The sequence below is a fragment of the Schistocerca piceifrons genome, chromosome 4 (assembly GCF_021461385.2).
Source record: "Schistocerca piceifrons isolate TAMUIC-IGC-003096 chromosome 4, iqSchPice1.1, whole genome shotgun sequence".
Lineage (NCBI taxonomy): Eukaryota > Metazoa > Arthropoda > Insecta > Orthoptera > Acrididae > Schistocerca > Schistocerca piceifrons.
This window is the reverse complement of record NC_060141.1, coordinates 16,758,502-16,781,770: the sequence shown is the minus strand read 5'-3', so window position 1 is coordinate 16,781,770 and position 23,269 is coordinate 16,758,502. Positions and strand designations below refer to the sequence as shown.

General features: G+C 42.3%; 1 protein-coding gene across 1 annotated transcript in view; it reads right to left on the bottom strand.

Annotated features, from left to right (window-relative positions):
- Positions 1–23,269, bottom strand: part of LOC124795542 (nuclear pore complex protein Nup155) — a 258,190-nt gene that overhangs the window by 27,722 nt on the left and 207,199 nt on the right. The window contains 4 exon segments of the mRNA XM_047259615.1: positions 4,312–4,543; positions 15,450–15,539; positions 22,609–22,756; positions 22,910–23,169. Of these exon segments, the coding sequence (XP_047115571.1) occupies positions 4,312–4,543; positions 15,450–15,539; positions 22,609–22,756; positions 22,910–23,169 (730 nt within the window).

Below are 23,269 nucleotides of genomic sequence, written 5' to 3'. Positions count from 1 at the left end.
GAACATGAGACCCTGACAAACAATCACCAACAACACTGGCTTTCTTGATGGCGCAATTGCACAATTTTGTAAGGGCTTCCTGCAGCCCATAATAAGGAATAAGAGTGGACCCAGAATGGATCGTTGTGGGGCTCCCTTCCTGATTTTTCCCTTTTTCGACTCCCAACATTGTTTGAATTATACAGCACAACTTCTTGCAGTCTGTTTGTTATGCATAATTTAAACCAGCTGTGTTTCCCATTATTAATATGACTACGGAGATAAATAGAAACAGAGTTCTTACATGGAAATAAAGTGCTTCTGGTCCCAAGTCAGTTTTTTTGAATCCTCAGTCTTCTGACTGATTCGATGCGAACTACCACAAATTTCTCTCACGTGCCAAAATTTTCATCTCAGAGTGGCAAATTGCTTTTGAACACTGTGCATCTTCTTTGATTTAACTAAAGCGTTTAACTGTGGTGATTACAAAATATTGCTCCAGAAGTTGCACCACTATGGAATACGGGGAGTAGCTCACAATCGGTTCACCACCTACTTTAACAACAGACAGCAGAAGATCTTTATTCACAGTGTTGAGAATGGCTGTGATGTGAGGTCTGATTGGGGCAGTCAAATGGGGGAAGGGGGGGGGGGGGGGGTGCCCCAGGGATCTGTGCTGGGGCCACTCCTGTTCCTTATATAAATGATATGCCCTTTAGTATTAAAGATAATTCTGAAATATTTCTGTTTGCTGATGGCACTAGCTTGGTAATAAAGGATGTTGTGTGCAACATTGGCTCTGTTTCAAATAGCGCAATTCATGACATTTTGGGGTAACATACCAATAAACCACATACTGTGAATTAATGTTTCTAGTGTCCGCCTGCTTAGCTGGGTGGTAACATGCTTGCCTCCCATGCACTGGGCCTGGGTTCGATTCCCGGTCGAACTACAGATTTTCTCTGCTCAGGGACTAAGTGTTGTGGTGTCCTCATCACAATTTCATCCTCGTCATTGGCCGCAATTTGCCCAATGTGGTGCCAACTGAAATAAGACTTTCACTTGGCGGCCGAACCCGAATGGGACATCCTGGCCAACAACATCACACAATCATTTCATTTCAATGTTTATAGTTAATTGTTAATACGTGGAACACAGCGCAAGTGAATCCAGGGAGCAATCTCACATTTGTCATTGTAATCAATGAAATCCGTTAGTGAATATGGATTTGTGACAACATTTCATTTATGGAAGTGCAAATATTGATTGCTTTTAGACCCTCAGTGATAAGAAATCCCACATAATTTTGTAGATGGTCTAATTTTTGATGCTTATCAATACCTTCATTTTTCTTACTTTATTCTCATTCCGCATTCTGTGTTCATTAAGTTGTTGATTCCACTGAACTTGTCATGTAATTCTTTCTCACTTTCATTGAGGATAGCAATGTCATTAGTAATCTTATCACTGTTATCCTTTTGCTCTGAGTTTCAATGCTTCTCTTGAACTTTTCTTTTTCATTTCCATCACTGTTTCTTAATACACAGAAGAGCCAAAGAAACTGGTACATCAGCCTAATATCATGAAGGACCCCCCGCAAGCATGCAGCAGTGCCTCAATACAATGTGGCAAGGATTTGACTAATGTCTGAAGTAGTGCTAAAGGGAATTGACACAATGAATCCTGCAGGGCTGTCCATAAATCCGTAAGAGTACGAGGAGGTGAAGATCTCTTTTGAACAGCACATTGCAAGGCATTCCAGATGTGCTCAATAATGTTCATGTCTGGGGAGTCTAGTAGCCTGTGGAAGTGTTTAAACTCGGAAGAGTGTTCCTGGAGCCATTCTGTAGCAATTCTGGATGTGGGAGTGTTGCATTGTTCTGCTGGAATTGTCCAAGTTCGTCGGAATGTACAGTGGATACGAATGGATGTAGGTGATCCGACAGGATGCTTACGTACGTGCTACCTGCCTGACTCGTATCGAGACCTATCAGGGGTCTCTCAACCCTCCAACTGCACGCGCCCCACACCATAACAGAACCTCCACCAGCTTTAACAGTCCCCTGCTGACATGCAAGTTCTATGTATTCATGAGGTTGTCTACATACCAGTACATATCCATCCACTCGACACAATTTGAATTGGGACTCATCTGACCTGGCAACATGTTTCCTTTCAACAACAGGCCTATGTCAGTGTTGACGGGCTCAGGTGAGGCTAAAGCTTTGTGTTGTGCAGTCATCAAGGGTACATGAGTGGGTCTTCAGTTATAAAATCCCATGTCGATGATGTTACACGGTTTGCACACTGCCACTTTTTGATGGCCCACCACCGAGATCGGCAGCAATTTGCGGAAGGTTTGAACTCCGATATTGCAGTGTTATTCTGATGACAATGCACTGCGGTGACCACAGCCGTTACGAAACACATCACATGAAATCTCAATTGCCATGTCATGCATGGATAGCCATATGCTAAGGCAACTGCTCAGGTAAGTGGGAAATCCAGACTCAAGTCCCGGTCTAGCACAAAGTTTCATTGTCGTCATTCCATTCTACAGCTGATGGTAGTCATTAGTTGCAGTTGTGAATTCATCTCATTTGTTGAACTTCAGTTACATTGAATGATTCTCTTCAGTCATTGGCCCCATCCTCGCAGGATCCTTCTCAGACTGCAGCGATTTAAGAGATTTGACGTTTTACCGCATTCCTCATATTCACAGTACACTTGTGAAATGGCCATATGGAAAAATCCTCACTTCATCGCTATCTCTGAGATGCTATGTCCCATCGCTCGTGTGCCAACTACAATACCACGTTCAAACTCAGTTAAATCTAGATAGCCTGCCACTTTAGCAGCAGTAACTGATCGAGCAACTGTGTCAGACACTTGTCTTATATAAGCTTTGTCGACCGCAGCGCCATATTCTGCCAGTTTACATATATCTGTATTTGAATACGCATGCCGATACCAGTTTCTTTGGCACTGCAGTACACTAAGGTTGAATGGTAGAGGAGAAAGGCTGCAGCCCTGCCTTACGCCCTTTTTAATCTGGGCACTTCTCTCTTCATTTCTCGTTGTTATTCCCCATTGGTTCTTGTATAAAATTGTATATTAACACACCTCACCGTAAAGTGTATTTTTCTGAGAATTTCAATGAATTTGCAAAACTTTACACTGAACTGCTTTCACATGTTGTGACCCCTTATAAACCCAATATTTCTTCCCATAATGTAATCCAGCTTGTATCTTCCTGGCTCTCTTGGATCTTGGGATGTTCACCTTCTCATTTTTAAAAAAGTGCATTAGCTATTACTGGCTAAACGGCAATGTAGAACTCGATGAATGTTTCTCCTCTCTCAAAAGCCTGTCTGCATTATCTCGTAACTTTGCCTACTAATCCTTCCCCAAAATGGTGTTTACTGTTGCTGTCCACTTAAAAATAAATAAACATGCGTAACACTTCTATGGTGATGATGACAAGGATGGAATAGTCCTCATCAAGTGGTAAACCAGTGAGTAAGACAATGGGTAGGTAACAGGTCAATATGCTAGAACTGAATGAAAATCTGACAATATATATTGTGTACAGGGTACCACAAAACATTCTGGTTAGCTAAGCAGATTGTCTTGCCCTGATACTACAGACTCTCATCAGAGATATATCTACATTTTATATATTTGTTTGAAATTAAAAACTGAGAAGATTCATCTGAACTTTGAAATTTTGTAACTGTTCTGGTGACCAATGAAACCATTTTTTCATTTTGATACTGAGATGGAGACAAGCAGCCAAAGGGAAGATCAATGTTCATGTGTAAAAGCTATGGGATTTATTGAACTACTTTATTTAATTAACTGAAAATGATTAAGCAATTAAGACTATGTAGACTGCTGCACAGGTATACTGCATAACATGAACTCCCAGAGCACTGGAGTCAGTGAGTGAGCTGACTCAGCAAGGACACATTATGTGGGAGACACGAGTTTTCCATTTCTGTGATACTGCTTGTTCTCATGATCTCGCTGCTTCGAATTACTTCATGTGCACCTATTTCAAAAGAGGAGGGGTTTTCTTTCCCATGCTTGCTAACATCAAGAACTTAAAACCACATATTTCAGCAGTTGATGAAACTGAGCACCTACGTTCAGAAAGAGTGTTAGACAGGTTCATGAAGTCTTGCAGTAATGCCTTTGGACTGGTTAGTGAACGTCTGCCGGATTCTCAATACGGGGGAAAAAAAAAAAAAATTTACGGTAACAACATGTCTCCAATGTTGTCCAGCAACATGATAGTATTTCCATAGTTATCAGAAAATTGAGTTTGCTTACCAACAGGAACACATATGGCTGATGCTGAATACTCCTGTCCAAGTGATTTCACTTTTCCCATTACCACTGCCATAACATCATTAGGAGAAATTGAACCACATGACAGTATCTCCGCTTCAATGATTTTTCGCCATATTGCTTCGATGAGATACGCATCAAGGTGACCGGCACAGTGCACAATTGCCAGCTTGCAATCCCACAACCCAAAAGGCTCAGCATAGTCTTCATACAACTGCACATGAAATTAGAGACATAGCATGTTATTAAGTCATCATCATGTTATTCAGTATTTTTTTAATATCTAGTCATGACAAAATTATGACATTTTATGGCTGCAGTTCACAAGGTACCTATAATCTACTCTAAAGTTATTTTGTTATCCAGCATGGAGGAAAATAACCTGGAGAGGCCAGAGGTGGGTTGGGGACACCAAATCAAGCAAATTTTTCCAGATAGCCATAGATTGGAAATGTACTGCTGTGGAGTTACGTCCATAGATCAACAGCCAATCAGCGAGGAATATGCAGAAGTGTTTGCATTTAAATTAACTTGCCCCACATAATACCTGCTATGCTAAAATGGTCAGGTACTAATTAAATAAACTGAATGAGCTGTGTCGTACCAAGTGTAGTCTGTAGATTGAATTTCTGGTTCGTTTCCTTCTGGTTGGCACACGGCACTCTTGTGCCGTGTCTTCTGGTTTTAAATGTTTGCAAGGTGAGCGAGTGTGGAACAGACAGTCATCAGGGATGATGAGAAGGAAGTCAGTTGGAGGAAACGTGTTGTCAAGTGCTGGTGGTCACTGTCTTCACTGATCCTCTGTGAGGGACCCGTTACAACGGGAATGACTTTGATCATCATTAGATGATTTCGGTGCTCTGAAAGGCCACCTCTTTCCTGTTGTTGAGCAGTGCTGTGAGATGTGGTTTGGCGGTGTTAGTGACCTCTGGTGTTACGGCTCTGCCCTATGTGATTCTTCCCTGAGTTATGAATTTGTGCTTTCCAGGGAGTTTGGATCTGCTGTTAGTGTGGTCTGTATCACTTATAGAAACTGTTAGAGCCTGCCCAACACCATGTATGCTGACTGCCCTGTATTGCTTTCCTGAAAAGTAACTTAATTGTGCTGATGTTTTTTCCTGTTTGGTTTTAAGATACCACTTGTAGCAGAGTTACTTTCACCATGGCAAACCTTCTCCCAGAGTTTCGCCTTGCCAAATGATGCCTAACTTTAGTACTTTTACCTTCTGTGCGATCAGCTGGGAGTGTGACAGTGTTTGCAGGTGTTGCTGGTACTGTCACGAACATTTATGATTAATGTGTTCTTTTAATTATGTTTTAGATTCTGTTCTGGCCAGATCTATTAGTATGCTGAGTGCGCTGCCAGATAGCTGTGAAATTTTTTGTGTAGGCACTCTCGTGTGTTGTGAGGCGAGATTCCTTATCTGGCTCCTGGACCTAACTGGATCTGTGGGACGTCTCTCCCTGGTATGTGACCATTATATATGTCTGCTTGTGTCTGTATATGTGTGGATGGATATGTGTGTGTGGATGGATGTGTGTGTGTGTGTGTGTGTGTGTGTGTGTGTGTGTGTGTGTGTGTGTGTGTGTGTGTGCGCGCGCGAGTGTATACCCGTCCTTTTTTCCCCCTAAGGTAAGTCTTTCCGCTTCCGGGATTGGAATGACTCCTTACCCTCTCCCTTAAAACCCACATCCTTTCGTCTTTCCCTCTCCTTCCCTCTTTCCTGATGAGGCAACAGTTTGTTGCGAAAGCTTGAATTTTGTGTGTATGTTTGTGTGTCTGTCGACCTGCCAGCACTTTCATTTGGTAAGTCACATCATCTTTGTTTTTAGATATACATTATATTATTAATAGACACAGGATTCCAACTCTGAAGGGAAGTTCTAAATTGTTATTCAAAATCAACTTAGACTATGTCTGTAGCTTGATTATATTAGTATACTTATTCTTGGTTCTCACCAGTGTTTAAATTGCACTATTCTTGCAATTCTTAGTTTAGTCTGTTAGTCATCATTTGCTGGCTACTTTAACTTATCCAGGATTGTTTGTTCAGACAGCTATTTGCTGAAAGTACTAATTGACTTGTTCATGTTTCCAGGCACCTTATTATCGCACGACACTTACGTTGAGTGTGTCCTGCTGTTGCCTGATGGTTCAGCTACTGTTTCTGCAAGCTATGCGTGCAATTGGTCCACCCTGACAAGAGGGAGCGCACCGGTGGCACAAAATTACTGTCCAGCATTTAGGATTCGCCACCGACATTATCTTGTATGAAGGTGTTCCACGAAAAGGTGACTGCTCTTTAAGTCTTATCTTCACTAGTTCGCGTGGGCCTAAACATTTTCAGAGTTCATGCATTTCTTTGGCTTTTTACTTGATCCCTTTTGGTGTTGTGCCCTTTTTGTATCAACTTTTTCCTAGTCTGCCACACCATTTTTTGGCTCTTGTATTTGTTCAAATTTGTTAGCTCTCTCAAAGGACTGTGTTAAGTATTGGTCTGCAATTTAAAAACATTCTGTTAGCTCGGTACATTTAAATTTGTTTAAACATTTTTACTAAGCTTGTGTTACTTCTTGTTACATTGCACTTTTAAAAATCTTGCTTCGAATTTGTCACGTCTCTTAAGGGACCTTGTTGTATCCTGCCACTAGTATGTGTGAGTGTGAGTGTGTGAGCGAGTGTGCAGAGAGTTGTGTTGCCACACGTGTGTACTTTAATCAACCGCCAGCTGCATCAGCAGCTGGTAGGCCACCAGAGGCCGCCTATAGGCAGTGTGCATACAGCACGGTCTCCGCCGCGCCGTCCACTGGTGACTCGCACCTACGCATGTGCAAAGCAGCGCCTACTCACCCTCAATACGTTCTTTTAGTTTGTACCACTCACATCAGTTGTTCTGTGTATCACTTATATTACACCGTCTGTATGATGCTTTTGTCTTGACTGTCGAGTCACCAGAGGCTTATTTCTATTCTTGTTCAGAGGTTTATGTATAAAGGAGTAATTGTATTACTTGGATCAGTTTTGTGCATTACTTGGTTATTACACAACTGGGGACGAGTTGGAATGGCTACTACATGTGCAGTCTTTAAAGTGCGGTTTCGTGAGGTTTAGTCATATGGACATCGTGCTACTGGCCCCGAGTCAACAACTTACTTTGGCAGTGACCACTTTTGTCAGCTTTCATTAACAGACAAAGTACCATTCCACCAGTCTAAGCACCCATTTTTCCTCCATATGATGATTCAGCTGAGGACTGGGAGTTTCTGGGGAAAAAAAAAAGACAACATTTTTTGGCTTCTAGTGTGACAGATCCGAATTTGAACACAGCCTACTTCCTCTCGTGGATTCCACCCAAGGTGTATCACTTACTGTGTCAGCTTGCTGTCTTACAAGAACTGGCAGCTCTTACTCCTGATCACAAGTACAATTTATTGTTCAACCACCATTGCAAATGAACTCATGTCATGCCACGAGAAACCAAGCCAGTCACACATGGCCTGGGCTGCCAAACTTCATGGACTTAGCCGAAAGTATCAATTCATTATTGATGCCCATAATACTCCTATACAGATGCTATGGTGCGTGACCCAATAATAAGTTTAGCTCTGGACAAGGTAGTGTGCCAGAAGGCTTCACTATGTGAATACCCCCACTGGAATAAGTTTTGCAAATAGCACAATCTTTGGAAGTTTTGTGGTAGCAGGCAACCGAATTGAAGTGTGACACAGTGTGGCAGTAGTGTCACAAGATGTGCCAACTATGACGACAGATAGCTTGCATGAGGAAGCGGCAGTGGTGACAGCATTGATAAGCATGCAGGCCCAGCGGAGAGCAGACCAAAGCAGCCCAAGCAGCTGTGGCCGCCACAGTGCCAGCATTCTCTGTTACCGTCTTGTCCTCTTTGTCCCCATGTGTCATTTGCCGAAGATTGCTCAGGATATGGACATGGGCGTTAACTGTGTGACTCCAAATCTTTTGAGTTTTCCCAAGTTGTTTATCGAGTTAAAGGTTCCTTGTCAAATGCTCCAGCTACAGGTCGACATAAGTGCTGCAGTGATGTCACTGAATTTTCAACGTATGACACCAGCCACGCAGGAGCTGGTCAGTTACGACAAACAGAACACTGCACTGTTGGGACCATTTATGGCATCTGCCTCTTACAAGTCAGTGGTTCGTTCCATAACATTTTTGGTGGTTGCTGATGCCAATGTTGAAAACTTGTTTGGGATGAATGCATTACAGGCATTTGGATTTTCTAACACCAATGCAGTTCACCTTGTGTCCGATCAGGCACAGTATATAAAAGAGAATTGGAAACACGAGTCTTTGGACTCCTTTTCGGAAAGTATAGGGTGCGCTACAAATTTTTCTACTCATATTTCTTTGAAATCCACGGCTGGGGGTCATTTTTGTCTTGCACGTCCTATTCCTGTTGCCCGGAAAGATCAAGTGAAATCAGAATTGGATGGCTTCAATCTCTAGTGGTTGTGCAACCTGTTATGGCTAGGAGGAACTGTCGGCAAAAATATTGGGCAGAGGGTGGGGGGTGGTGGCAGTACTTCTGTAAAATTGATTTTTCTGAAGCGTATCTGCAGGTCCTGTGGATGAAGAGTCTCGCCAAGTTCTGGTTTTGAATACTTCTTTTGGTCTCTATCAATATTCGTGTCATCATTTTAGTGTGACTAGCTCTCCTGCTATCTTCCAATGATTATGCCTGTCCTGGGTTGATATAGTTGTCACTGGCTCTTCCAAGGCCAACCACTTGAAAAATTCATGCACCTTCTTTTCTACCTTACAGTCCGCCGGCTTATGGTGTAAGTTTGCGAGATCTCCATTTTTCAACCTTCTATTGTTTATTTGGGATTCAAGGTCTTGCAGAATGGGGTTCTTCCGCTGCCAAACTACATCTCCGCAGTTAAATCTATGCCTTGCCCCTCATCCATGAAGGCGTTTCAGGCCTTTCTAGGGAAGATAGCGTGCTGCCATAAATTCCTGCCAGGTGCTGCCACATTATACCCATTGCATTCCTTGTTAAGCAAGAATGTACCTTTTTGCCGGCGTCCAGATTGTGAACGTGCTCTTCAAATGTTGAAATCCAAACTAATGTCAGCCCCTTGTTTAGCTACGTTCTCCCTGGACGACCACACAGCTTTGGCAATTGGCCTCACAGTACGGCCTTGGCGCGGTCCCAGTGCACCGATATGCCAACGACTGGTTGACCTGTCGCTTTCACCTCTAAATCTCTCACCGTGGCCCAGCAGTCTTACTCTCAGATGGAAAAAAAAAAAAAAGAGGCTACACTCTCCACAAATTTAGTGTTTTTTGTATGGCTCCAAGTTTCAATTTCTTACTAACCATAAATCCTCTGTTTCCTTGTTTAAACGTTACACTTCCTCCCCTGACAAGGTAGCATACCGCTGACAACGCTGGGCGCTATTTTTGCCTTGCTACAATTAGGAACTCCATTATGGAACTATGTATAAACATGATAATGTCAATGCTTTGTCCCACCTTCCTATAGGTTGTGATCATGACTTTGACATGTTTTTTGGCCAGGGATTGATGGTGACATTGTCCATTTCATTGAGGCTTGTAAGCAGTGTGCCCAACAACAGGCAGCTTCCAGGACGTCTTTGTCCTGCTACTCCTTTCTACGCCGGCCATGAGAACACATTGATGTAGATTTTGTTGGGCCCTTCTTCAATTCCTACTGGCTCTTGGTTGTGGATATATTTTCCCAGTTTCCTTACATTCTCTGGTGTGTGTGTGTGTGTGTGTGTGTGTGTGTGTGTGTGTGTGTGTGTGTGTGTTGTCTACTGTGTTCACAATTCATATGCTTTTGTTTTTCTTTCTATTGTGGGTTTGCCTTGTACATTAGTTTCCAACAATGGACCCCAGGTTATTACTCATACCTTTGCTCCCATCACAGCATTTGCTTCGTTGTGGCTCCGCCATTCAACCCTCAGTCAAATGAGGAGGCTGAATGACTAGCGCGTATGTTCATGAAAAAGTTTGTTGTGGATTCTGCAACAGATGACATCCTTTGATGACGTATGGCTGGTGTAGCACTTTGATCAGTTTTGCCCCTGCTCACTGCCGGAAGCTACTGGTTCATGGGTGTGGCCCCCGTCGCTGCAGTCTCTATCTCACGCCCACTGTTCCCTGCTGTGGAGGTGCCCCCATCCCACTAGTTGTCTCCCCCGCGTGTCGTGCCCTCGGGTTCCAGCTTCTCGATGCCAAACCATTTCCAGGCTCGGGTCTGCTGCCGCAGCCTGCTGTTCTGGTCGGGCCTGTCTCCACCTGCCCTCTTACCTTCATCACGTCAGCCATCATTTCCAGTTGGTCCAGTTCCGTCTCCTCTGCACTGAGACCTGCCCTGCTGATTGACAACGCGGAGATGACAATGGCACCCTCCTGCCTGGCGCTGATGTCGGGTGTCGCGTGGGGCCCCCACCCTGGGTCAGACCCTCGTCTCCACACTTCCCGGCACTATGCTCCAATGCCTGTCTAGCACATTGCCCCACCCCACTGCCAGCACCAGCTGCTGCCACTCCAGATCTGATGGATGTTTCTCTCATTGGACCACTGGCATCTCATCCATCCCTCTTCACATTAGCAACACGTGTGCTGTCTTGCTACGAATGCATACGAGTGTGGGTGTGCCGAGTGTAGTGTCGCCGTGCGTGCGTACTTAGATCAATTTCCAAAGGTATACGTCTGTGCCAGCCACTAGAGGCCACCTGTAGGAGCCGTGCACATGGCTCGGTCTCCACCACGCCATATCTGGCTTTATTTGATCAGTTTCATGTATTACTTAGTTACTGCAGACCATGTTAAATTTTGGCCTGTAATTTAAAATGAGTCTCCAGAATGAGATTTTCACTCTGCAGCGGAGTGTGCGCTGATATGAAACTTCCTGGCAGATTAAAACTGTGTGCCCGACCGAGACTCGAACTCGGGACCTTTGCCTTTCGCGGGCAAGTGCTCGACCATCTGAGCTACCGAAGCACGACTCATGCCCGGTCCTCACAGCTTCACTTCTGCCAGTATCTCGTCTCCGCAGTATCCTTTCTTTCGAGAGTGCTAGCTCTGCATGGTTCGCAGGAGAGCTTCTGTGAAGTTTGGAAGGTAGGAGACGAGATACTGGCAGAAGTGAAGCTGTGAGGACCGGGCGTGAGTCGTGCTTCAGTAGCTCAGATGGTAGAGCACTTGCCCGGCAAAAGGCAAAGGTCCCGAGTTCGAGTCTCGGTCGGGCACACAGTTTTAATCTGCCAGGAAGTTTTAAAATGAGTCTGTTAGTTTGGACATTCAAATTTGTTTAAATATTTTACTGGTTACTAAATTTGTGCTAGCAGTTGTTACATTTGACCTTCAAAAACTTTCCTTGAAATTTGTCAGGTTTCTTAGACGAGTGTGTCAAATCTTTGATCTGTAATTTAAAACTACTGTGTTTTGCTACTGTTACCCTTAAACAATTTTGGCTAAACAGCCGAAGCCAGATGAACTTCAAATTCCTATCCATGGCTTGTTACATTACACACAAACTTTTTGTGATGCATACTGTGTAAAGTTGACTAATAAATCAACTACTGTTACGCTAAGAGAACTGTAATTCTATTGCACTATTAAGATAATAAGTTGCACTGCAGAAACAACACTGCAGTAAAATAGTCCCCATAAGACAGTATACGGTGTAATGTTGTTAATAATAAAATCTTAAGGCTACACATTTTAATTTTTGTGAATGTATAGAGAGCACGAAATAACTTTTGTTCAAACAAGTACAGCAGCAGCAGCAGCAGCAGCAGCAGCAGCTTAGTCAGACATAACTGCACTGCTAGCCACACTCAAACATACTTGCTTATTGGACAAACTTTTACATGCTCACTGCCCTTGTGTCTGTTGGCTGTCATTCTATGACCGTAGCTCCACATTGCTGCCTTCCCAACATATGTTACATGGAAAATTAGCTGAAAATAAATAAGGAACAAAGGTTGCAATCTAATGCCCTATGACACTACTATAAGAGGGTACTGACATTGTTTCTAAGGCCTGTGAACAAGACACTGGAGGAGGAGGAGGAGGAGGAGGAGGAGGACAGGGTATGGGGAGGGGGGCGGCAGTTCATATACAGGGTGGGGGTGGGGGGTGGGGGGAACTAAATTAGTTACAAATCACGGCGTACACACACTTTAGTCAACATGTAAATGTCTAAATGTCACTACAGATTTTCGGATTTAGATGACGACATGTTCAATATGCCTGCCATCACTGGCGATGACGTGCCACAGATAAATAGCGAAATGCTGCACGACCAGCTGAAGTGTTGAAACATCGATGCTGTAAATGACTTCCTGAATGGCTGTTTTCAGCCCAGCAATTGTTTTGGGGTTATTGCTGTACACCATGTCTTTAATATAGCCCCACAGAAAGGAGTCTCATGTATTCAGATCCGGAGAATATGGTGGCCAAACATTGTCCCCAAAGTGCTCCTCCAGGACATCAAACTCTCTCCTGCTTCGATGAGGTTGAGCTCTGTCTTGCATGAACCACATTTTGTTGAAATCAGTGTCACTTTGGATAATGGGATAAAATCATCTTCCAAGACCTTCATGTACCATTCGGCAGTCACCATGCCATGAAGGAATATCGCACTCATTATTCCGTGACTGGACGTTGCACAGCGCACAGTCACCCGTTGAGGGTGAAGAGACTTCACAATCATGAAATGCGGACTCTCAGCCCCCCAAATGCATCAATTTTGTTTATTGACGAACTCATCCAAATGAAAGTGAGCTTTGTAGCTAAACCATATTCACATACTAATTCCATTTGTGCCCCGTTGCGGTCGACCGTGCAGTTTAAATGTCGTAACGCAAACCGTTCAGAAGTTGTGATGATTTTATTTCATTAAGTTCAGTAACTGTTACCCTATTTCATTAATGAAATTCAATGCTGTAACACAGGCAGCTAGAGAATCAGTATTAAATAAAGACAGAGAAAGAAAATTGGTGACACCATACTTACTATTTAAAGCGGGGAACTTACTATTTATATTTGCAATTCTCTTGTCAGGTAACAGTATGTACTCAGTTAAAATGTGACAAACTTCTCACACTAGCAGAGGATGTTTTGTTGGAATAGGAGTGTATGAGAATTTCGTCATGAGAACCCCAAAATCGGACTACTGATCTTTTTAGTGGCCAATGTATCACAACTACACAACAAGGAATGTTCACCATTCCTCCTTTCAGTGCTTTTCCTCTCAATGATGCTAACTCTGAACAGGAAAGTGGCAACTAACAACGGTGGAAACTGTGTTAAGGTATGTTATAACAGTTCCTCACTTTCCTGGGTTGGTTACTCTTGTTACATGGCATAATCTTAAATTCACTCAATGGGTTTGCAGTAGTTAAATGGAGCCCTGGGGGTTGTCTGATGTACTTCATAAGCATAGTACATGTTCTGCAGGAATGTGCATGATTATTCTATAAAGTCACCACATAAATTACTTTGAAAGATATCTATAAAACTAATAATTAAAGCTTTAATTTGTAATGATCAGAAGAGTCACTGAAAATTTTATATGCAAAAAATAAACAAATAAATAAAAAAAATTACACACACCAAAAAAAAGTTTGGGATCACCCCTTTTCCCAAAGCTCCTGAAGGTAGACGTTGACTGTGGATATTGTATCACAGACGCAGTCCCTGTGACTGTTCAGAGATGTCACTAAACCCGCCCAAAGATGTAAATAACCACGCATGAGCAGTGCCTATTAGACAGAAGGGGTCTGACAGCCAATCGGCTCCAGTCATTCCACCAGGAAGGAGGCACATGGCTCGTGTTGCCTGTAGTTCAATCACGCCTAGACGGTCAATACCGCGGTTCGATCACATCCACTTTCTTACTTTGTGCCAGGAAGGGCTCTCAGCAAGGAATTGTCCAGGCATCTCAGAATGAACCAAAGCGATGATGTTCGGACATGGAGGAGATACAGAGAGACAGGAATTGTCAATGACATGCCTTGATCAGGCCGCCCATTTGCTACCACTGCAGTGGGCGAGCGCTACCTACAGATTATGGCTTTGAGGAACCCTCACAGCAACGCCACCATGTTGAATAACGCTTTTCGTGCAGCCACAGGACGTCGTGTTACAACTCAGACTGTGCGCAATAGGCTGTATGATGCGCAACTTCACTCCTAACGTCCATGGTGAAGTCCATCTTTACAACCACGGCATCATGCAGTGTGGTGCAGATGGGTCCAACAACATGCCGAATGGTCCGCTCAGGAACAAGTGTCGCATATGCCTTCAACCAGATGTTCATCGGAGGTGTGTTTGGAGGCAATCCGGTCAGGCTGAATGCCTTAGAGACACTGTCCAGTGAGTGCAGCAAGGTGGAGGTTCCCTGCTATTTTGGGGTGGCATGATGCAAGGTCGACGTACGCCGCTGGTGGCCATGGAAGGCGCCATAATGGCCGTATGATACGTGAATGTCATCCTTCGACCGATAGTGCAACCATATCGGCAGCTTATTGGAGAGGCATTCATCTTCATGGATAATTCCCACCCACATCGTGCACATCTTGTGAATGACTTCCTTCTTGGTAATGACATCGCTCGACTAGAGTGGTCCGGATGTTCTCCAGATATGAACCCTATCGATCATGCTTGGGATAGATTGAAAAGGACTGTTTATGGACGACGTGACCCACCAACCACTCTGAGGGATCTACCGCAAATCGCCATTGAGGAGTGGGACAATCTGGACCAACAGTGCCTTGATAAACTTGTGGATAGTATGCTACGACGAATACAGGCATGCATCAATGCAAGAGGACGTACTACTGGGTATTAGAGGTACCGGTGTGTAGAGCAATCGGGACCACCACATCTGAAGGTCTCGCTGTACGGTGGTACAACACTCAATGTGTGTTTTTCATGAGCAGTAAAAAGCGAGGAAATGATGTTTATGTTGATCTCTCTTCAAATTTTCTGTACAGGTTCCTTAACTCTCGGAACTGAGGTGACACAAAACTTTTTGATATGTGTATATATAGCATCTTTCATTGACATTTTTCATGAACATATTTAAACCAGACTCACTTCTTACCTCTGTGCAGCCTATAAGAGAGCTATTTAGCTTTTCAACTGCTTCTTCCGTTCTTGCTGAACGGGGCAAGGATGAAATTCTGTCCAAAATCTGTAAGAAATAAAATTTAAGAATGTTATACAGTAATTTAGTTATTGTGAAAAAGACTGATCCAAAGTTATTAACAAATGATAAATCAGTGTGAAACTATGAACTATCAAACAAGGGTACTATATTCAAGGAAATGTAAAAGCCACTGGAGTCCTTGGGAGTCTGGAACTACATACTACCTATATGCTAATTGGGGATTTTTTTCTCTCTCTCTTTTTAACACTGAAAATTATCACACCATTATGGAGACCTGGAAATGGTCTGAAATACTAGAAATACAAATTAGAATCTGATGCCTAAGAAGAACACCTATTGTTACTACGGGCACAATAGCAACTTCTCGACATTGCAGGAGTTCTTTGCAGTGCCCACAATGAAACGGATGTGGTGAGATCTGAACTTCAACTTTGTTTTACTGTAGACCACTACTCAAGATACAAACTATATACTAATATAATAGAGGGAAACATTCCACGTGGGAAAAATATATCTGAAAACAAAGATGATGTGACTTACCAAACGAAAGCGCTGGTAGGTTGATAGATACACAAACAAACACAAACATACACACAAAATTCAAGCTTTCGCAACCAACGGTTGCTTCATCAGGAAAGAGGGAAGGAGAGGGAAAGATGAAAGGATGTTGGCTTTAAGGGAGAGGGTAAGGAGTCATTCCAATCCCGGGAGCGGAAAGACTTACCTTAGGGGGAAAAAAGGACACACACACACACACACACACACACACACACACACACACACACACACACACATCCATCCGCACATACACAGTCACAAGCAGACATTTGTAAACGCAAAGAGTTTGGGCAGAGATGTCAGTTGAGGCGGAAGTACTGAGGCAAAGATGTTGTTGAAAGACAGGTGAGATATGAGCGGCTGCAACTTGAAATTAGTGGAGGTTGAGGCCTGGCAGATAATGAGAAGAGAGGATATACTGAAGGGCAAGTTCCCATCTCCGGAGTTCTGACAGGTTGGTGTTAGTGGGAAGTATTCAGATAACCCGGACGGTGTAACACTGTGCCAAGATGTGCTGGCCGTGCACCAAGGCATGTTTAGCCACAAGGTGATCCTCATTACCAACAAACACTGTCTGCCTGTGTCCATTCATGGGAATGGACAGTTTGTTGCTGGTCATTCCCACATAGAATGTGTCACAGTGTAGGCAGGTCAGTTGGTAAATCACGTGGGTGCTTTCACACGTGGCTCTGCCTTTGATCGTGTACACCTTCCGGGTTACAGGACTGGAGTAGGTGGTGGTGGGAGGGTGCATGGGACAGGTTTTACACCGGGGGCAGTTACAAGGGTAGGAGCCAGAGGGTAGGGAAAGTGGTTTGGGGATTTCATAGGGATGAACTAACAGGTTACGAAGGTTAGGTGGACGGCGGAAAGACAGTCTTGGTGGAGTGGGGAGGATTTCATGAAGGCTGGATCTCATTTCAGGGCAGGATTTGAGGAAGTCTTATCCCTGCTGGAGAGCCACATTCAGAGTCTGATCCAGTTCCGGAAAGTATCCTGTCACAAGTGGGGCACTTTTGGGGTTCTTCTGTGGGAGGTTCTGGGTTTGAGGGGATGAGGAAGTGGCTCTGGTTATTTGCTTCTGTACCAGGTCGGGAGGGTAGTTGCGGGATGCGAAAGCTGTTATCAGGTTGTTGGTGTAATGGTTCAGGGATTTCGGACTGGAGCAGATTCGTTTGCCACGAAGACCTAGGCTGTAGGGAAGGGACCGCTTGATGTGGAATTGGTGGCAGCTGTCATAATGGGGGTACAGTTGCTTGTTGGTGGGTTTGTTGTGGACGGACGTGTGAAGTTGGCCATTGGACAGATGGAGGTCAATGTCAAGGAAAGTGGCATGGGATTTGGAGTAGGACCAGGTGAATCTGATGGAACCAAAGGAGTTGAGGTTGGAGAGGAAATTCTGGAGTTGTTCTTCACTGTGAGTCCAGATCATGAAGATGTCATCAATAAATCTGTACCAAACTTTGGGTTGGCAGGCTTGGGTAACCAAGAAGGCTTCCTCTAAGCGACCCATGAATAGGTTGGCGTACGAGGGGGCCATCCTGGTACCCATGGCTGTTCCCTCTAATTGTTGGTATGTCTGTCCTTCGAAAGTGAAGTAGTTATGGGTCAGGATGAAGCTGGCTAAGGTAATGAGGAAAGAGGTTTTAGGTAGGGTAGCAGGTGATCGGCGTGAAAGGAAGTGAAAACATATGACTGGATCTAAGATGTTCAACTGACAAAAGCTAGTATATTACATTACATGGTGTACATTCATGAGTGGAAAAAAAGTACCTTTGACAGTTATTGTACTGCTGGTCATTAAACTGCAACAACAAATGTCAAACTGAGATGCTTGGATATGCAAATGATCAGCATTTCAACACAACTGCATGAAGTACATATATAGTAACAAGGAAAGATTATGCAATAGCTTTCTTAATCAGAATGTTGGATACTTGTCAGAAGATCGCTTAGTGCCTCACACATAGGGTCCTAAAAAATTTGCAATTTGTGATGAATTCATATATAGCTGCAAATTCTGTCTCAAAATGCCAAAATGTGAAATTACCTAGTAAATGCTATTTCATAGCAAATTCTGTACAGATGAACCATTTTATCACAAAATAAGAGCAAATTTAATAATAATTATCACAGGTTTAACCGTCAGAACAGTGTCTGTTCTGTCGGTTATGCAGTGATGTCTGAAGTACATTGTAATGTGATGATACAGACACTGTATAGACAAAGACACTGCAACCATCACTGATTTATTCATGCCTCGACAGGCTAAAATGATGATAAATTATTTTTGTCTCCCTCTGCGATAATTACAAAATGTGCGAGCATTATAGTTGTGGACTCAATGACAAATGGAAGTTTGGGTCAGCCCTGGAGGTGCTCACGGATAGTGAAGGTGGTTAAGGAGACCACTCGGGGAAATCAAGGTTCGGGTTCCGGCCCAGCAGAAATTTTCAAATTGTCACAAACAGCTAACATCAATACAGTTTCACAAAATGGGAATCCATTTCATAATATATTATCAGAGGTAATTGAAACAGCTTTATTTTTTGCTTGTAAATATCAAAAATGTACTAAAGTTTCTGTTTACTCTTACTGCACATCATTTGGTGAAGTCTAATTTGGAAAGACAATGTAAGAACATGTTTCAAAGGGGTGCATGATCGCAACAAGAGATCAGTGTGTTCAATGATATGGTGCCACACCAACTGTGAGCAGCTAAATGGTTTGCATGAGATACATCCTGTATAGTGCAACATAGGAGTCAGCCATTGGACATAGCATTTTAGAACAAAGAAATGTATACATTTGTCTTGCTATCTGAAGTTCAAAGGTTTAACTTTTTGTGGACATTTAGATCTGCCTGTGATAGATGGCCAAGTTTTTAAACTGGGGATGTGCTAAATATTGGTAGAAGTCAGGTCTTAACTACCTCATTTACAACATTCCGAACCTCAGCAAGCAATTCTGCAGCAGCCATTACCAAATGCTTGGTGCTGCGTGTTGCTTGTTATTTTTTCTTACTTAATCTGAAATGAGAGGAGACACTAGTCTGGTCCATCACAGAGTTCAATTACGAGCCTCACAACACCAGAAGCGATAACTGATCCTTAGTACCTTTTAATAACCTAGCCCGTGACTGACTGAGTTCTGTTTTTGGAAAAACACACAACAGGTGTGACGAGTGTGTCTTGCAAGGAGGATGTTTTCCCCCAATGCTCGTCTCGCATTTGGCATTCTAGTTTGTTTACGCTTATGGCCAACTGCCAGTTTATAATGTCAGCATGTTGGACTATAGTGACCTGAAAGTAATACCTGACAATGTATTTCGACCACAATGCAAGTCTTTCTCTTAAGTGCGATTAGAGTCATTTTTGGTTTTACTTATAAAAAAAGTCCCTTGTCAGTTCTATCTGCAGCTTTGTCACATGTGTGCTGTGCAGCTAAGAATGCCCACAAAAGGTTGAAATCAATATTGTGTAGATTTTGCAATTACCGAAATGGGTGGGGAAAATAATCTAATGTGGAGAAACACCTTAAAGAGGGGTCAGAAAAATCTGCCACTTCTCAACAGGAACAGTCATCTGTTTAAAGCTTAAATAGAGCCAAAAGAAGGAAACATGCAAACATCGTTCTGGAAAAAAAGTTGTTTAAGTTTTTGCATAACCAGACATTCCAAATGAACAGCTCCCCAATCAACACTACTTCTTTTTTATATAGTGAGATCCAAAGCTCTAATGCTTTGTCTTCAGGCACCATGAGAACTTTTTCAATATGTACATTAATTAATTAAAAATAAATAAAGAAATAAAATAAATGTTAATTCTGCCTAAAAAACAGATGTACATTTTCAGGTCCCTACTCATTTAAGGAGAAGTAGTAGCTACCAGCAAATGTCAGAATTAGACAGTGGGAAAATTATGGCCTTTTGAGAATGTGGTTCATAGCTCCATAATATTGCAACTCAGTTTGGTCAGCAACCCATTACTATCATATCAGTATGGAATATCCATTGGCTCAGGATGGCCAAATTCTATACTATACAGGCTCTCAATGGCCCCACACGATTAGTGCCTGGGAGGACAGACTTACTTTGGCCGTACAGGATCCTAAAGCCATGTCTCGTGCCTTGAGACAGGAAATAGGCTTGTTTGTAGCACAAGTACCCATTCAGACAGTGCAATGACATCAGGTTTCCAATGCACGATGACCATTCTTGTGTCCAACAACGATAAATTACAAGAGTACCAATGTCGATTTTTTAGTTGAGTCCCAGTTCTGCGTACAGCACCATTATGGCAGTATCCATCTGTGGCAGTTTCAAGGACAGCAAGTATCATCAAATTGCACTCTTCGTTGTGTAGGCCCAGTACCTACCACATTATTGCCTCTAGTTTGTGTAGCTGGTAATTTGGATAGCAGTTGTTATAATTCTGACATGTGAGACTGCCTACTGCCTTGGCCAACATTTTTTCCGGATGTCTCAGTGATGTGTTGCCAAGATCCTGGCATGCCACGACTCACCAGCTATTATGAGTGGTCAACTCTGGTGGAAGCAGCATGGATGACATATCTATGTTTGACATCCAAACGCATTTCGCAATTGGGCATAGTGATACCAAGGATGTGTTTAATGAGAAGTTTTTTGTGTAGATTAATTTTCTTATTCCTAAAGAATGTATTTTCAATTAAATATTATTGTTTTTCAAATTTTTCATCTTTATTAGCTGGGAATATGCTACTTCTCAAAGGAGGGTGTGTACATCAGAAGGAAGTGGTCCAGGGACACTGCATGATTAAGATGAGTTCTGGTAGGGACTGCACTAAATATTGCAAACTGCAGAAAAGCAATGAGAAATACATTACAAAACTTTCGGAGAAAAGTCTGGTAACCAGAATCAGCAACTGTCACTAACATTTTTAAACTTCATAGTAAAGAGAATAACTGCCATTCAATCAATTTTTGCATTAAGAGAAATTGGAGGAATGGCCACACTAGAGAGAACACACATTGCGACGAGCGTAAGACTACAGCTTTTAGTTTCAAATGCAATTATGATGCACACTGGTAGTGTACAATTAGTCTGAAAAAACTATTACTCTCCAATTTAGCAGTTTTATAATGAATTGGGCAATTGAGACAGATTTGTTTTTGGGAGACTAACGTAATGGAATGTCTACCTATAGCAGTGACCAGCATATTTTATATGCTACGGAAGTCGCAAATTTCTGTTTCTTCTATATTATTTTGGACAACATGGTTGGAGAGATGAAGCAGCGATTAGTATGATTAATCAATTATTAAAAAACAGTCTTAATCGCATTCATTATTATTATTATACCACCAACCAGTTTCAACCCAACGTAGGGGTCATCTTCGGGGCATTTACACCATTGGTCGACTGCTGGTGATGTCACTCCTGCCTACATAACGGCAGGGAACTATGCATAGTTTCCGAATCTTCTAGATTAGACCCAAATTAGGTTATTTGCAACTGAAGGATATTTCAATTATGACTCCTATGTCTGTCCTGATTGTTTTTGAAGTGAAATAAATGGCCATAGAGAGACAAAATGTAGCTGCATGGATTATCTCCACTCGCTATAACACTGCTCCTAAAATAAACACTACTTTCCCCCTTCTTCAGATATATTTCCTATACTCATTGCTTATGCCATGTATATGTGACAGCTCAATTTCTTTACCACACTATTGTCTGAACTTAATTATTCAGTGCATTATTGAAATGATGATAGCAGGATAAATGTGTCAAGCGATAGTGTAAAATGTCAACCCCAGAATATTACCAAAGTGCATTTACACCATGGAAAGAACGTTGGGCAAGACGCGTCACAACTGATGGGGACTACATTGAGTAGGCTCAATGTATAGCTAAATGTTGAAAGTACGTACACAAAAAAATTTCATTCTCCTTCCGCAAAAAACAAAAAAATTAGAGACGACTGTGCAAGACTTTTTGAACGCTCATTGTATGCGCAAAAACATTTTATTTCAAGAAGTTTCTGAGGCATTAAAGTGGGTGAGGGTGGGGGGGTGGGGGGATCTCATGTATGAAGATACTTTAGTTCTGATCATTATACTGATAATGTTTTTCGTATAACTTAGGGCAAAAGAACAAAAATGTGTGTCTACCAATATGAATAGATTCCCAAAACAAGGAGAGAAATGAGTTTAAGATTGTGCAATCTTATGTTTGAATGTTTCTCAAACAATGAGAAAGATAATTCTCCAAGTGGTATATTGGCTCAAACAATTTGTTCCACACATTAACAAATATGATGATACAATTTATGTCAATGAATGGGGACTGACTCTTTATTCTGGAAGAAAACAACTACCATTTCTTCTCTAATGTCAAAGTATAAGGAAAGTGACATTGCCAACATCACTATGCAGGTGACAAACAATCGTACATTTTGAATGGCTGTAAAATACTTGTATTATTTTAAAAGATGATGAAAGTCACTGTCTTGGTTTAATAGAAACTAATGTATTGAAGGCATACTAAATTACCTGTTGTTGTACGTGGGCCACATCAATCTTGTCTTCAAGTTCCTGAAGCACAATTCCTAGATGAGGTGCACAACCCACTTTATCACTACGCATGCACATAACTGCTCGAGCTAAGTAAGCTATCCGCTGATTAAGATTCAGAGAAGACCTATAAAATTAAAAATTTGGAACTTTATGAGCAGGTCACAGAGAATGTTCATTGTCTTTTACAGATAGGTGGTTTTCGCTGATAAAGAATGCTTTATGTCATCAAGAGCAAGAACAACAAATAAAAAATATAAAATTTGTAATAATTAATTACCCAGGAGTTGTTGCCATTTTAAGTAAAATTTGTGCAGCTTCAGCATGATTTTCATTCTTCTCATAGAACTTCCAAAGCAGGTCATTGATGTAATTACTATCACTGTTGCGCTCTGCAGAATGCTTCAAGTATCTCTCAAAGCTAGGTTCAGAGATTGTCACTAACTGCTCTAGAAGCTGTTTTCCTAACATCCAGTCATATATAGCTACATGCAGGAGTTCATCCTTCGTTGACAGTGCCTGCTGTATTATCTTCTTCATCTGCACATGGAAAAAATTTAAATTATGAACACTGTTGTGGATAATATTTCAATTGGAAGTTGCATGATGGAAATTCCTGGACTTTCTTACAAACATTATG